This window comes from Sphaerodactylus townsendi, linkage group LG01, assembly GCF_021028975.2.
Source record: "Sphaerodactylus townsendi isolate TG3544 linkage group LG01, MPM_Stown_v2.3, whole genome shotgun sequence".
In the NCBI taxonomy this organism is placed as follows: domain Eukaryota; kingdom Metazoa; phylum Chordata; class Lepidosauria; order Squamata; family Sphaerodactylidae; genus Sphaerodactylus; species Sphaerodactylus townsendi.
Window position 1 is genome coordinate 12,116,065 of NC_059425.1, and position 15,016 is coordinate 12,131,080.

At 84.7% G+C, this 15,016-nt stretch overlaps 1 protein-coding gene across 1 annotated transcript in view; it reads left to right on the plus strand.

The window, feature by feature from the left end:
* The window catches only part of TDRKH (tudor and KH domain containing), a 33,170-nt gene extending 20,105 nt beyond the window's left edge, over positions 1-13,065 (plus strand). Inside the window, exon 6 of the mRNA XM_048503821.1 lies at positions 13,033-13,065. Within this exon, the coding sequence (XP_048359778.1) occupies positions 13,033-13,065 (33 nt within the window). The remainder of the gene's footprint in view (positions 1-13,032) is intronic.
* Positions 13,066-15,016: the final 1,951 nt, after the last annotated feature.

Genomic DNA, 15,016 nt, shown 5'->3' on the forward strand with positions numbered 1-15,016 from the left:
TGGGGGGGGGGGGGGGTGGGGGGGGGGGGGGGTGGGGGGGGGGGGGGGTGGGGGGGGGGGGGGGTGGGGGGGGGGGGGGGTGGGGGGGGGGGGGGGTGGGGGGGGGGGGGGGTGGGGGGGGGGGGGGGTGGGGGGGGGGGGGGGTGGGGGGGGGGGGGGGTGGGGGGGGGGGGGGGTGGGGGGGGGGGGGGGTGGGGGGGGGGGGGGGTGGGGGGGGGGGGGGGTGGGGGGGGGGGGGGGTGGGGGGGGGGGGGGGTGGGGGGGGGGGGGGGTGGGGGGGGGGGGGGGTGGGGGGGGGGGGGGGTGGGGGGGGGGGGGGGTGGGGGGGGGGGGGGGTGGGGGGGGGGGGGGGTGGGGGGGGGGGGGGGTGGGGGGGGGGGGGGGTGGGGGGGGGGGGGGGTGGGGGGGGGGGGGGGTGGGGGGGGGGGGGGGTGGGGGGGGGGGGGGGTGGGGGGGGGGGGGGGTGGGGGGGGGGGGGGGTGGGGGGGGGGGGGGGTGGGGGGGGGGGGGGGTGGGGGGGGGGGGGGGTGGGGGGGGGGGGGGGTGGGGGGGGGGGGGGGTGGGGGGGGGGGGGGGTGGGGGGGGGGGGGGGTGGGGGGGGGGGGGGGTGGGGGGGGGGGGGGGTGGGGGGGGGGGGGGGTGGGGGGGGGGGGGGGTGGGGGGGGGGGGGGGTGGGGGGGGGGGGGGGTGGGGGGGGGGGGGGGTGGGGGGGGGGGGGGGTGGGGGGGGGGGGGGGTGGGGGGGGGGGGGGGTGGGGGGGGGGGGGGGTGGGGGGGGGGGGGGGTGGGGGGGGGGGGGGGTGGGGGGGGGGGGGGGTGGGGGGGGGGGGGGGTGGGGGGGGGGGGGGGTGGGGGGGGGGGGGGGTGGGGGGGGGGGGGGGTGGGGGGGGGGGGGGGTGGGGGGGGGGGGGGGTGGGGGGGGGGGGGGGTGGGGGGGGGGGGGGGTGGGGGGGGGGGGGGGTGGGGGGGGGGGGGGGTGGGGGGGGGGGGGGGTGGGGGGGGGGGGGGGTGGGGGGGGGGGGGGGTGGGGGGGGGGGGGGGTGGGGGGGGGGGGGGGTGGGGGGGGGGGGGGGTGGGGGGGGGGGGGGGTGGGGGGGGGGGGGGGTGGGGGGGGGGGGGGGTGGGGGGGGGGGGGGGTGGGGGGGGGGGGGGGTGGGGGGGGGGGGGGGTGGGGGGGGGGGGGGGTGGGGGGGGGGGGGGGTGGGGGGGGGGGGGGGTGGGGGGGGGGGGGGGTGGGGGGGGGGGGGGGTGGGGGGGGGGGGGGGTGGGGGGGGGGGGGGGTGGGGGGGGGGGGGGGTGGGGGGGGGGGGGGGTGGGGGGGGGGGGGGGTGGGGGGGGGGGGGGGTGGGGGGGGGGGGGGGTGGGGGGGGGGGGGGGTGGGGGGGGGGGGGGGTGGGGGGGGGGGGGGGTGGGGGGGGGGGGGGGTGGGGGGGGGGGGGGGTGGGGGGGGGGGGGGGTGGGGGGGGGGGGGGGTGGGGGGGGGGGGGGGTGGGGGGGGGGGGGGGTGGGGGGGGGGGGGGGTGGGGGGGGGGGGGGGTGGGGGGGGGGGGGGGTGGGGGGGGGGGGGGGTGGGGGGGGGGGGGGGTGGGGGGGGGGGGGGGTGGGGGGGGGGGGGGGTGGGGGGGGGGGGGGGTGGGGGGGGGGGGGGGTGGGGGGGGGGGGGGGTGGGGGGGGGGGGGGGTGGGGGGGGGGGGGGGTGGGGGGGGGGGGGGGTGGGGGGGGGGGGGGGTGGGGGGGGGGGGGGGTGGGGGGGGGGGGGGGTGGGGGGGGGGGGGGGTGGGGGGGGGGGGGGGTGGGGGGGGGGGGGGGTGGGGGGGGGGGGGGGTGGGGGGGGGGGGGGGTGGGGGGGGGGGGGGGTGGGGGGGGGGGGGGGTGGGGGGGGGGGGGGGTGGGGGGGGGGGGGGGTGGGGGGGGGGGGGGGTGGGGGGGGGGGGGGGTGGGGGGGGGGGGGGGTGGGGGGGGGGGGGGGTGGGGGGGGGGGGGGGTGGGGGGGGGGGGGGGTGGGGGGGGGGGGGGGTGGGGGGGGGGGGGGGTGGGGGGGGGGGGGGGTGGGGGGGGGGGGGGGTGGGGGGGGGGGGGGGTGGGGGGGGGGGGGGGTGGGGGGGGGGGGGGGTGGGGGGGGGGGGGGGTGGGGGGGGGGGGGGGTGGGGGGGGGGGGGGGTGGGGGGGGGGGGGGGTGGGGGGGGGGGGGGGTGGGGGGGGGGGGGGGTGGGGGGGGGGGGGGGTGGGGGGGGGGGGGGGTGGGGGGGGGGGGGGGTGGGGGGGGGGGGGGGTGGGGGGGGGGGGGGGTGGGGGGGGGGGGGGGTGGGGGGGGGGGGGGGTGGGGGGGGGGGGGGGTGGGGGGGGGGGGGGGTGGGGGGGGGGGGGGGTGGGGGGGGGGGGGGGTGGGGGGGGGGGGGGGTGGGGGGGGGGGGGGGTGGGGGGGGGGGGGGGTGGGGGGGGGGGGGGGTGGGGGGGGGGGGGGGTGGGGGGGGGGGGGGGTGGGGGGGGGGGGGGGTGGGGGGGGGGGGGGGTGGGGGGGGGGGGGGGTGGGGGGGGGGGGGGGTGGGGGGGGGGGGGGGTGGGGGGGGGGGGGGGTGGGGGGGGGGGGGGGTGGGGGGGGGGGGGGGTGGGGGGGGGGGGGGGTGGGGGGGGGGGGGGGTGGGGGGGGGGGGGGGTGGGGGGGGGGGGGGGTGGGGGGGGGGGGGGGTGGGGGGGGGGGGGGGTGGGGGGGGGGGGGGGTGGGGGGGGGGGGGGGTGGGGGGGGGGGGGGGTGGGGGGGGGGGGGGGTGGGGGGGGGGGGGGGTGGGGGGGGGGGGGGGTGGGGGGGGGGGGGGGTGGGGGGGGGGGGGGGTGGGGGGGGGGGGGGGTGGGGGGGGGGGGGGGTGGGGGGGGGGGGGGGTGGGGGGGGGGGGGGGTGGGGGGGGGGGGGGGTGGGGGGGGGGGGGGGTGGGGGGGGGGGGGGGTGGGGGGGGGGGGGGGTGGGGGGGGGGGGGGGTGGGGGGGGGGGGGGGTGGGGGGGGGGGGGGGTGGGGGGGGGGGGGGGTGGGGGGGGGGGGGGGTGGGGGGGGGGGGGGGTGGGGGGGGGGGGGGGTGGGGGGGGGGGGGGGTGGGGGGGGGGGGGGGTGGGGGGGGGGGGGGGTGGGGGGGGGGGGGGGTGGGGGGGGGGGGGGGTGGGGGGGGGGGGGGGTGGGGGGGGGGGGGGGTGGGGGGGGGGGGGGGTGGGGGGGGGGGGGGGTGGGGGGGGGGGGGGGTGGGGGGGGGGGGGGGTGGGGGGGGGGGGGGGTGGGGGGGGGGGGGGGTGGGGGGGGGGGGGGGTGGGGGGGGGGGGGGGTGGGGGGGGGGGGGGGTGGGGGGGGGGGGGGGTGGGGGGGGGGGGGGGTGGGGGGGGGGGGGGGTGGGGGGGGGGGGGGGTGGGGGGGGGGGGGGGTGGGGGGGGGGGGGGGTGGGGGGGGGGGGGGGTGGGGGGGGGGGGGGGTGGGGGGGGGGGGGGGTGGGGGGGGGGGGGGGTGGGGGGGGGGGGGGGTGGGGGGGGGGGGGGGTGGGGGGGGGGGGGGGTGGGGGGGGGGGGGGGTGGGGGGGGGGGGGGGTGGGGGGGGGGGGGGGTGGGGGGGGGGGGGGGTGGGGGGGGGGGGGGGTGGGGGGGGGGGGGGGTGGGGGGGGGGGGGGGTGGGGGGGGGGGGGGGTGGGGGGGGGGGGGGGTGGGGGGGGGGGGGGGTGGGGGGGGGGGGGGGTGGGGGGGGGGGGGGGTGGGGGGGGGGGGGGGTGGGGGGGGGGGGGGGTGGGGGGGGGGGGGGGTGGGGGGGGGGGGGGGTGGGGGGGGGGGGGGGTGGGGGGGGGGGGGGGTGGGGGGGGGGGGGGGTGGGGGGGGGGGGGGGTGGGGGGGGGGGGGGGTGGGGGGGGGGGGGGGTGGGGGGGGGGGGGGGTGGGGGGGGGGGGGGGTGGGGGGGGGGGGGGGTGGGGGGGGGGGGGGGTGGGGGGGGGGGGGGGTGGGGGGGGGGGGGGGTGGGGGGGGGGGGGGGTGGGGGGGGGGGGGGGTGGGGGGGGGGGGGGGTGGGGGGGGGGGGGGGTGGGGGGGGGGGGGGGTGGGGGGGGGGGGGGGTGGGGGGGGGGGGGGGTGGGGGGGGGGGGGGGTGGGGGGGGGGGGGGGTGGGGGGGGGGGGGGGTGGGGGGGGGGGGGGGTGGGGGGGGGGGGGGGTGGGGGGGGGGGGGGGTGGGGGGGGGGGGGGGTGGGGGGGGGGGGGGGTGGGGGGGGGGGGGGGTGGGGGGGGGGGGGGGTGGGGGGGGGGGGGGGTGGGGGGGGGGGGGGGTGGGGGGGGGGGGGGGTGGGGGGGGGGGGGGGTGGGGGGGGGGGGGGGTGGGGGGGGGGGGGGGTGGGGGGGGGGGGGGGTGGGGGGGGGGGGGGGTGGGGGGGGGGGGGGGTGGGGGGGGGGGGGGGTGGGGGGGGGGGGGGGTGGGGGGGGGGGGGGGTGGGGGGGGGGGGGGGTGGGGGGGGGGGGGGGTGGGGGGGGGGGGGGGTGGGGGGGGGGGGGGGTGGGGGGGGGGGGGGGTGGGGGGGGGGGGGGGTGGGGGGGGGGGGGGGTGGGGGGGGGGGGGGGTGGGGGGGGGGGGGGGTGGGGGGGGGGGGGGGTGGGGGGGGGGGGGGGTGGGGGGGGGGGGGGGTGGGGGGGGGGGGGGGTGGGGGGGGGGGGGGGTGGGGGGGGGGGGGGGTGGGGGGGGGGGGGGGTGGGGGGGGGGGGGGGTGGGGGGGGGGGGGGGTGGGGGGGGGGGGGGGTGGGGGGGGGGGGGGGTGGGGGGGGGGGGGGGTGGGGGGGGGGGGGGGTGGGGGGGGGGGGGGGTGGGGGGGGGGGGGGGTGGGGGGGGGGGGGGGTGGGGGGGGGGGGGGGTGGGGGGGGGGGGGGGTGGGGGGGGGGGGGGGTGGGGGGGGGGGGGGGTGGGGGGGGGGGGGGGTGGGGGGGGGGGGGGGTGGGGGGGGGGGGGGGTGGGGGGGGGGGGGGGTGGGGGGGGGGGGGGGTGGGGGGGGGGGGGGGTGGGGGGGGGGGGGGGTGGGGGGGGGGGGGGGTGGGGGGGGGGGGGGGTGGGGGGGGGGGGGGGTGGGGGGGGGGGGGGGTGGGGGGGGGGGGGGGTGGGGGGGGGGGGGGGTGGGGGGGGGGGGGGGTGGGGGGGGGGGGGGGTGGGGGGGGGGGGGGGTGGGGGGGGGGGGGGGTGGGGGGGGGGGGGGGTGGGGGGGGGGGGGGGTGGGGGGGGGGGGGGGTGGGGGGGGGGGGGGGTGGGGGGGGGGGGGGGTGGGGGGGGGGGGGGGTGGGGGGGGGGGGGGGTGGGGGGGGGGGGGGGTGGGGGGGGGGGGGGGTGGGGGGGGGGGGGGGTGGGGGGGGGGGGGGGTGGGGGGGGGGGGGGGTGGGGGGGGGGGGGGGTGGGGGGGGGGGGGGGTGGGGGGGGGGGGGGGTGGGGGGGGGGGGGGGTGGGGGGGGGGGGGGGTGGGGGGGGGGGGGGGTGGGGGGGGGGGGGGGTGGGGGGGGGGGGGGGTGGGGGGGGGGGGGGGTGGGGGGGGGGGGGGGTGGGGGGGGGGGGGGGTGGGGGGGGGGGGGGGTGGGGGGGGGGGGGGGTGGGGGGGGGGGGGGGTGGGGGGGGGGGGGGGTGGGGGGGGGGGGGGGTGGGGGGGGGGGGGGGTGGGGGGGGGGGGGGGTGGGGGGGGGGGGGGGTGGGGGGGGGGGGGGGTGGGGGGGGGGGGGGGTGGGGGGGGGGGGGGGTGGGGGGGGGGGGGGGTGGGGGGGGGGGGGGGTGGGGGGGGGGGGGGGTGGGGGGGGGGGGGGGTGGGGGGGGGGGGGGGTGGGGGGGGGGGGGGGTGGGGGGGGGGGGGGGTGGGGGGGGGGGGGGGTGGGGGGGGGGGGGGGTGGGGGGGGGGGGGGGTGGGGGGGGGGGGGGGTGGGGGGGGGGGGGGGTGGGGGGGGGGGGGGGTGGGGGGGGGGGGGGGTGGGGGGGGGGGGGGGTGGGGGGGGGGGGGGGTGGGGGGGGGGGGGGGTGGGGGGGGGGGGGGGTGGGGGGGGGGGGGGGTGGGGGGGGGGGGGGGTGGGGGGGGGGGGGGGTGGGGGGGGGGGGGGGTGGGGGGGGGGGGGGGTGGGGGGGGGGGGGGGTGGGGGGGGGGGGGGGTGGGGGGGGGGGGGGGTGGGGGGGGGGGGGGGTGGGGGGGGGGGGGGGTGGGGGGGGGGGGGGGTGGGGGGGGGGGGGGGTGGGGGGGGGGGGGGGTGGGGGGGGGGGGGGGTGGGGGGGGGGGGGGGTGGGGGGGGGGGGGGGTGGGGGGGGGGGGGGGTGGGGGGGGGGGGGGGTGGGGGGGGGGGGGGGTGGGGGGGGGGGGGGGTGGGGGGGGGGGGGGGTGGGGGGGGGGGGGGGTGGGGGGGGGGGGGGGTGGGGGGGGGGGGGGGTGGGGGGGGGGGGGGGTGGGGGGGGGGGGGGGTGGGGGGGGGGGGGGGTGGGGGGGGGGGGGGGTGGGGGGGGGGGGGGGTGGGGGGGGGGGGGGGTGGGGGGGGGGGGGGGTGGGGGGGGGGGGGGGTGGGGGGGGGGGGGGGTGGGGGGGGGGGGGGGTGGGGGGGGGGGGGGGTGGGGGGGGGGGGGGGTGGGGGGGGGGGGGGGTGGGGGGGGGGGGGGGTGGGGGGGGGGGGGGGTGGGGGGGGGGGGGGGTGGGGGGGGGGGGGGGTGGGGGGGGGGGGGGGTGGGGGGGGGGGGGGGTGGGGGGGGGGGGGGGTGGGGGGGGGGGGGGGTGGGGGGGGGGGGGGGTGGGGGGGGGGGGGGGTGGGGGGGGGGGGGGGTGGGGGGGGGGGGGGGTGGGGGGGGGGGGGGGTGGGGGGGGGGGGGGGTGGGGGGGGGGGGGGGTGGGGGGGGGGGGGGGTGGGGGGGGGGGGGGGTGGGGGGGGGGGGGGGTGGGGGGGGGGGGGGGTGGGGGGGGGGGGGGGTGGGGGGGGGGGGGGGTGGGGGGGGGGGGGGGTGGGGGGGGGGGGGGGTGGGGGGGGGGGGGGGTGGGGGGGGGGGGGGGTGGGGGGGGGGGGGGGTGGGGGGGGGGGGGGGTGGGGGGGGGGGGGGGTGGGGGGGGGGGGGGGTGGGGGGGGGGGGGGGTGGGGGGGGGGGGGGGTGGGGGGGGGGGGGGGTGGGGGGGGGGGGGGGTGGGGGGGGGGGGGGGTGGGGGGGGGGGGGGGTGGGGGGGGGGGGGGGTGGGGGGGGGGGGGGGTGGGGGGGGGGGGGGGTGGGGGGGGGGGGGGGTGGGGGGGGGGGGGGGTGGGGGGGGGGGGGGGTGGGGGGGGGGGGGGGTGGGGGGGGGGGGGGGTGGGGGGGGGGGGGGGTGGGGGGGGGGGGGGGTGGGGGGGGGGGGGGGTGGGGGGGGGGGGGGGTGGGGGGGGGGGGGGGTGGGGGGGGGGGGGGGTGGGGGGGGGGGGGGGTGGGGGGGGGGGGGGGTGGGGGGGGGGGGGGGTGGGGGGGGGGGGGGGTGGGGGGGGGGGGGGGTGGGGGGGGGGGGGGGTGGGGGGGGGGGGGGGTGGGGGGGGGGGGGGGTGGGGGGGGGGGGGGGTGGGGGGGGGGGGGGGTGGGGGGGGGGGGGGGTGGGGGGGGGGGGGGGTGGGGGGGGGGGGGGGTGGGGGGGGGGGGGGGTGGGGGGGGGGGGGGGTGGGGGGGGGGGGGGGTGGGGGGGGGGGGGGGTGGGGGGGGGGGGGGGTGGGGGGGGGGGGGGGTGGGGGGGGGGGGGGGTGGGGGGGGGGGGGGGTGGGGGGGGGGGGGGGTGGGGGGGGGGGGGGGTGGGGGGGGGGGGGGGTGGGGGGGGGGGGGGGTGGGGGGGGGGGGGGGTGGGGGGGGGGGGGGGTGGGGGGGGGGGGGGGTGGGGGGGGGGGGGGGTGGGGGGGGGGGGGGGTGGGGGGGGGGGGGGGTGGGGGGGGGGGGGGGTGGGGGGGGGGGGGGGTGGGGGGGGGGGGGGGTGGGGGGGGGGGGGGGTGGGGGGGGGGGGGGGTGGGGGGGGGGGGGGGTGGGGGGGGGGGGGGGTGGGGGGGGGGGGGGGTGGGGGGGGGGGGGGGTGGGGGGGGGGGGGGGTGGGGGGGGGGGGGGGTGGGGGGGGGGGGGGGTGGGGGGGGGGGGGGGTGGGGGGGGGGGGGGGTGGGGGGGGGGGGGGGTGGGGGGGGGGGGGGGTGGGGGGGGGGGGGGGTGGGGGGGGGGGGGGGTGGGGGGGGGGGGGGGTGGGGGGGGGGGGGGGTGGGGGGGGGGGGGGGTGGGGGGGGGGGGGGGTGGGGGGGGGGGGGGGTGGGGGGGGGGGGGGGTGGGGGGGGGGGGGGGTGGGGGGGGGGGGGGGTGGGGGGGGGGGGGGGTGGGGGGGGGGGGGGGTGGGGGGGGGGGGGGGTGGGGGGGGGGGGGGGTGGGGGGGGGGGGGGGTGGGGGGGGGGGGGGGTGGGGGGGGGGGGGGGTGGGGGGGGGGGGGGGTGGGGGGGGGGGGGGGTGGGGGGGGGGGGGGGTGGGGGGGGGGGGGGGTGGGGGGGGGGGGGGGTGGGGGGGGGGGGGGGTGGGGGGGGGGGGGGGTGGGGGGGGGGGGGGGTGGGGGGGGGGGGGGGTGGGGGGGGGGGGGGGTGGGGGGGGGGGGGGGTGGGGGGGGGGGGGGGTGGGGGGGGGGGGGGGTGGGGGGGGGGGGGGGTGGGGGGGGGGGGGGGTGGGGGGGGGGGGGGGTGGGGGGGGGGGGGGGTGGGGGGGGGGGGGGGTGGGGGGGGGGGGGGGTGGGGGGGGGGGGGGGTGGGGGGGGGGGGGGGTGGGGGGGGGGGGGGGTGGGGGGGGGGGGGGGTGGGGGGGGGGGGGGGTGGGGGGGGGGGGGGGTGGGGGGGGGGGGGGGTGGGGGGGGGGGGGGGTGGGGGGGGGGGGGGGTGGGGGGGGGGGGGGGTGGGGGGGGGGGGGGGTGGGGGGGGGGGGGGGTGGGGGGGGGGGGGGGTGGGGGGGGGGGGGGGTGGGGGGGGGGGGGGGTGGGGGGGGGGGGGGGTGGGGGGGGGGGGGGGTGGGGGGGGGGGGGGGTGGGGGGGGGGGGGGGTGGGGGGGGGGGGGGGTGGGGGGGGGGGGGGGTGGGGGGGGGGGGGGGTGGGGGGGGGGGGGGGTGGGGGGGGGGGGGGGTGGGGGGGGGGGGGGGTGGGGGGGGGGGGGGGTGGGGGGGGGGGGGGGTGGGGGGGGGGGGGGGTGGGGGGGGGGGGGGGTGGGGGGGGGGGGGGGTGGGGGGGGGGGGGGGTGGGGGGGGGGGGGGGTGGGGGGGGGGGGGGGTGGGGGGGGGGGGGGGTGGGGGGGGGGGGGGGTGGGGGGGGGGGGGGGTGGGGGGGGGGGGGGGTGGGGGGGGGGGGGGGTGGGGGGGGGGGGGGGTGGGGGGGGGGGGGGGTGGGGGGGGGGGGGGGTGGGGGGGGGGGGGGGTGGGGGGGGGGGGGGGTGGGGGGGGGGGGGGGTGGGGGGGGGGGGGGGTGGGGGGGGGGGGGGGTGGGGGGGGGGGGGGGTGGGGGGGGGGGGGGGTGGGGGGGGGGGGGGGTGGGGGGGGGGGGGGGTGGGGGGGGGGGGGGGTGGGGGGGGGGGGGGGTGGGGGGGGGGGGGGGTGGGGGGGGGGGGGGGTGGGGGGGGGGGGGGGTGGGGGGGGGGGGGGGTGGGGGGGGGGGGGGGTGGGGGGGGGGGGGGGTGGGGGGGGGGGGGGGTGGGGGGGGGGGGGGGTGGGGGGGGGGGGGGGTGGGGGGGGGGGGGGGTGGGGGGGGGGGGGGGTGGGGGGGGGGGGGGGTGGGGGGGGGGGGGGGTGGGGGGGGGGGGGGGTGGGGGGGGGGGGGGGTGGGGGGGGGGGGGGGTGGGGGGGGGGGGGGGTGGGGGGGGGGGGGGGTGGGGGGGGGGGGGGGTGGGGGGGGGGGGGGGTGGGGGGGGGGGGGGGTGGGGGGGGGGGGGGGTGGGGGGGGGGGGGGGTGGGGGGGGGGGGGGGTGGGGGGGGGGGGGGGTGGGGGGGGGGGGGGGTGGGGGGGGGGGGGGGTGGGGGGGGGGGGGGGTGGGGGGGGGGGGGGGTGGGGGGGGGGGGGGGTGGGGGGGGGGGGGGGTGGGGGGGGGGGGGGGTGGGGGGGGGGGGGGGTGGGGGGGGGGGGGGGTGGGGGGGGGGGGGGGTGGGGGGGGGGGGGGGTGGGGGGGGGGGGGGGTGGGGGGGGGGGGGGGTGGGGGGGGGGGGGGGTGGGGGGGGGGGGGGGTGGGGGGGGGGGGGGGTGGGGGGGGGGGGGGGTGGGGGGGGGGGGGGGTGGGGGGGGGGGGGGGTGGGGGGGGGGGGGGGTGGGGGGGGGGGGGGGTGGGGGGGGGGGGGGGTGGGGGGGGGGGGGGGTGGGGGGGGGGGGGGGTGGGGGGGGGGGGGGGTGGGGGGGGGGGGGGGTGGGGGGGGGGGGGGGTGGGGGGGGGGGGGGGTGGGGGGGGGGGGGGGTGGGGGGGGGGGGGGGTGGGGGGGGGGGGGGGTGGGGGGGGGGGGGGGTGGGGGGGGGGGGGGGTGGGGGGGGGGGGGGGTGGGGGGGGGGGGGGGTGGGGGGGGGGGGGGGTGGGGGGGGGGGGGGGTGGGGGGGGGGGGGGGTGGGGGGGGGGGGGGGTGGGGGGGGGGGGGGGTGGGGGGGGGGGGGGGTGGGGGGGGGGGGGGGTGGGGGGGGGGGGGGGTGGGGGGGGGGGGGGGTGGGGGGGGGGGGGGGTGGGGGGGGGGGGGGGTGGGGGGGGGGGGGGGTGGGGGGGGGGGGGGGTGGGGGGGGGGGGGGGTGGGGGGGGGGGGGGGTGGGGGGGGGGGGGGGTGGGGGGGGGGGGGGGTGGGGGGGGGGGGGGGTGGGGGGGGGGGGGGGTGGGGGGGGGGGGGGGTGGGGGGGGGGGGGGGTGGGGGGGGGGGGGGGTGGGGGGGGGGGGGGGTGGGGGGGGGGGGGGGTGGGGGGGGGGGGGGGTGGGGGGGGGGGGGGGTGGGGGGGGGGGGGGGTGGGGGGGGGGGGGGGTGGGGGGGGGGGGGGGTGGGGGGGGGGGGGGGTGGGGGGGGGGGGGGGTGGGGGGGGGGGGGGGTGGGGGGGGGGGGGGGTGGGGGGGGGGGGGGGTGGGGGGGGGGGGGGGTGGGGGGGGGGGGGGGTGGGGGGGGGGGGGGGTGGGGGGGGGGGGGGGTGGGGGGGGGGGGGGGTGGGGGGGGGGGGGGGTGGGGGGGGGGGGGGGTGGGGGGGGGGGGGGGTGGGGGGGGGGGGGGGTGGGGGGGGGGGGGGGTGGGGGGGGGGGGGGGTGGGGGGGGGGGGGGGTGGGGGGGGGGGGGGGTGGGGGGGGGGGGGGGTGGGGGGGGGGGGGGGTGGGGGGGGGGGGGGGTGGGGGGGGGGGGGGGTGGGGGGGGGGGGGGGTGGGGGGGGGGGGGGGTGGGGGGGGGGGGGGGTGGGGGGGGGGGGGGGTGGGGGGGGGGGGGGGTGGGGGGGGGGGGGGGTGGGGGGGGGGGGGGGTGGGGGGGGGGGGGGGTGGGGGGGGGGGGGGGTGGGGGGGGGGGGGGGTGGGGGGGGGGGGGGGTGGGGGGGGGGGGGGGTGGGGGGGGGGGGGGGTGGGGGGGGGGGGGGGTGGGGGGGGGGGGGGGTGGGGGGGGGGGGGGGTGGGGGGGGGGGGGGGTGGGGGGGGGGGGGGGTGGGGGGGGGGGGGGGTGGGGGGGGGGGGGGGTGGGGGGGGGGGGGGGTGGGGGGGGGGGGGGGTGGGGGGGGGGGGGGGTGGGGGGGGGGGGGGGTGGGGGGGGGGGGGGGTGGGGGGGGGGGGGGGTGGGGGGGGGGGGGGGTGGGGGGGGGGGGGGGTGGGGGGGGGGGGGGGTGGGGGGGGGGGGGGGTGGGGGGGGGGGGGGGTGGGGGGGGGGGGGGGTGGGGGGGGGGGGGGGTGGGGGGGGGGGGGGGTGGGGGGGGGGGGGGGTGGGGGGGGGGGGGGGTGGGGGGGGGGGGGGGTGGGGGGGGGGGGGGGTGGGGGGGGGGGGGGGGGGGTGGGGGGGGGGGTGGGGGGCGGGCGGGTGGGGGGGGTGGTGGGGTGGTGGGGGGTGGGGGGGGGGGGTGTGTGGGGGTGGTGGGTGGGGGGGGGGGGCGGGGGCGGGGGGGGGTGGGGGTGTGGGGGGTGGGGTGTGGTGGGGGGTGTGGGGGGGGGGGGGGGTGGGGGGGGGGGGGGGTGGGGGGGGGGGGGGGTGGGGCGTAGATCAGCTGTCTGGCTTCACAGTCTGCTCTTAAACCCCTTCCCAAGAATGGAGTGGGGGTTATGGCTACCATCATATCTGGGCTTAAGTCTAGCTCTCTGATGGTAACATATGTATGTGAGCGAGTACCAGAATAAGTACATTGATACTCCCTGCAAAGAGAAGAATCTTTTGCCTGAAGTAAGCACGGCAGCTCTGACGTGACCCCCTGGTTTTATTGGGGGCGGAGACTGTTTGGGGAAGGAAGTAGAGTCATCTGGTCCCTCCCCCTTTGTTCCATTTTGATTGTACGAGCAGCATATGTTGTGTGTAACTTTTTTTTCTTCAATAAAGGTTTATTTGGAGCCCTGCTTCTGGCATTGAGCAATTGAGGGGGTATGTGTGTAAATGAGACGGTCGGATAAGGAGTAGAGAAACAGCAGAAGTTTATTTTTTTTAAACTTTATACCCTCCCTATATGCAAGATCTCTGGGCAGATACAACATTTAAAATATCTCCAGTGCATAAAATCGTCTCTTCAACACTACAACATACAAAAGTTAAAATCCCAACCAGCAGCATCCTACAGAGGGTTTCCAGGAAGGCTCACCAAATTTCTGGGTAATGAGAAAGGTCTTTGCCATGCACCTAAATGAGAACATAAGAACTAGCCTGCTGGATCAGACCAGAGTCCATCTAGTCCAGCACTCTGCTACTCGCAGTGGCCCACCAGGTGCCTTTGGGAGCTCACATGCAGGAGGTGAAAGCAATGGCCTTCTGCTGCATCTGTAAAGGGAAGGCACCTGGTAAACTTCAGAGGGGAGGTTATTCCAGAGCCTGGGGGCAATCAAAAATAAATAAAGCCCTCCCAAACTCCCCCTTGTATTTTGGCAGGAGGGGTACCACACGGCGAGTCTTCCCCTGTGACCGTGCTCAGGCAGGTATACCCGGGCACAAGTGTTTCTTTAGGTATGCAGGACCCAAGCTGGGTTAACGTCAACACTGGATTGGGCCCAGAGGTGAATTGGGAGCCAGGGCAGTTCCTCAAGGACTGGCATGATGTGCATGTGGAAGATTTGCTCAGAGGTGTTTCCATAGAGTGATGAACGAGATCCATGAACTAAAGACATAATGACTAGAAAGATACCACCAATATCACTTGTGTTGTTTGCTCTCTAATCTTCCTATTTGCTCTCTAATCTTCCTGATTACTATTTGAAGGAAGAGAAGGACATGCATACAGGAGTTATCTTGACAAAAAGGAAGTCAGGGTATCCCTTCTGCTTCTGGATGGTGACACCTGGATAAGAAGTGAGGTGATGGTTTTCCACTGTGGTGAAGAGATCCACTATGGCAGTGGTGACAAACCTTTGGCACTCCAGATGTTATGGACTACAATTCCCATCAGCCCCTGCCAGCATAGCCAATTGGCAGGGCCTGATGGGAATTGTAGTCCATAACATCTGGAGTGCCAAAGGTTCGCCACCACTACACTATGTGATAGCCAAGTTGTTTGATGATGTGGTGAAATAGTGACTTGCTGAGAGTCTATTCCCTTTCCTGAATTGTTGTCCTGCTCAGTCAAATCTGCCTGGATGTTGCAGGATCCTTATATGTTTGGCTTCATTTATTTTATTTATTTATTTCATTGCATTTTTATACCACCCTCCCCCAAGGGGCTCAGGGCAGTGTCCAACATTGAGCATAAAACAATTAAAACAGCCGGCTGCTTCAGAGCCACATCTCATAGGGATTGCCATTGGCTTTGTCTCCTGTTGTAAGGGGGGATACTACCGCTAAGCCATCTGAGGCACAGATGCTCACCTAACAGGCCAGATGACACACAGGTTGGCAGCTGCAGAAGTCCCAGGCCACGGGACTCTTTATAATTGGGGCAGTATCACCCTCTGAAGGTCCATCTTTGGCTTCCCCTTCCGAATGTCAGGACCCTGACTAGTTTGGCTTTCTGGAACGGGAACAGCAATCTCCCTTCCCCAGTTGTGTTTTTTCCACCTTCTCTGTTGAAGTGGGAAAGTTTATTATTGAGCCTGGGCATCCCTCTTCCTTCCCACTGTTTTGAGTTCTTTGGAAGAGTTGTGGAGATTTGGGTCAGATTTTATTTGAGGCTACACAGGGAGGTGCCTGGCTGGCTGCTGCGATGGGGCTGGGTTGGTTTCCTTACCTGTGTAGTAGAGCGATTCACCATTCAGCTGAGTATAGCTCTCTTCCCCCCCGGGCTCGGCAGAAAGAATTTAATGAGGAATGGGAAATATCAACCCCTGAGCGTTTTCCATGAAGATTATATCATGGGGTAGAAAATGTTGACAGAGAGAAATTTCTCTCTCACAATACTAGAACCAGGGGGCATTCATTGAAAATGCTGGGGGGAAGAATTAGGACTAATAAAAGGAAACACTTCTTCACGCAACGTGTGATTGGTGTTTGGAATATGCTGCCACAGGAGGTGGTGATGGCCACTAACCTGGATAGCTTGAAAAGGGGCTTGGACAGATTTATGGAGGAGAAGTCGATCTATGGCTACCAATCTTGATCCTCCTTGATCTGAGGTTGCAAATGCCGTAGCAGACCAGGTGCTCAGGAGCAGCAGCAGCAGAAGGCCATTGCTTTCACATCCTGCACGTGAGCTCCCAAAGGCACCTGGTGGGCCACTGCGAGTAGCAGAGTGCTGGACTACATGGACTCTGGTCTGATCCAGCTGGCGTGTTCTTATGTTCTTATGTATTTCACAGCCGCTCTGGGCCTGCCTTTGCGCCAGGAAAGGGGGGATATTTTGTTGAATAAAATAAAAATAATTGCAGCCATATTAGTCTGTAGTTGAACAGTTAGTAATCTAAATGTTGTGAGAACACATTGAAGC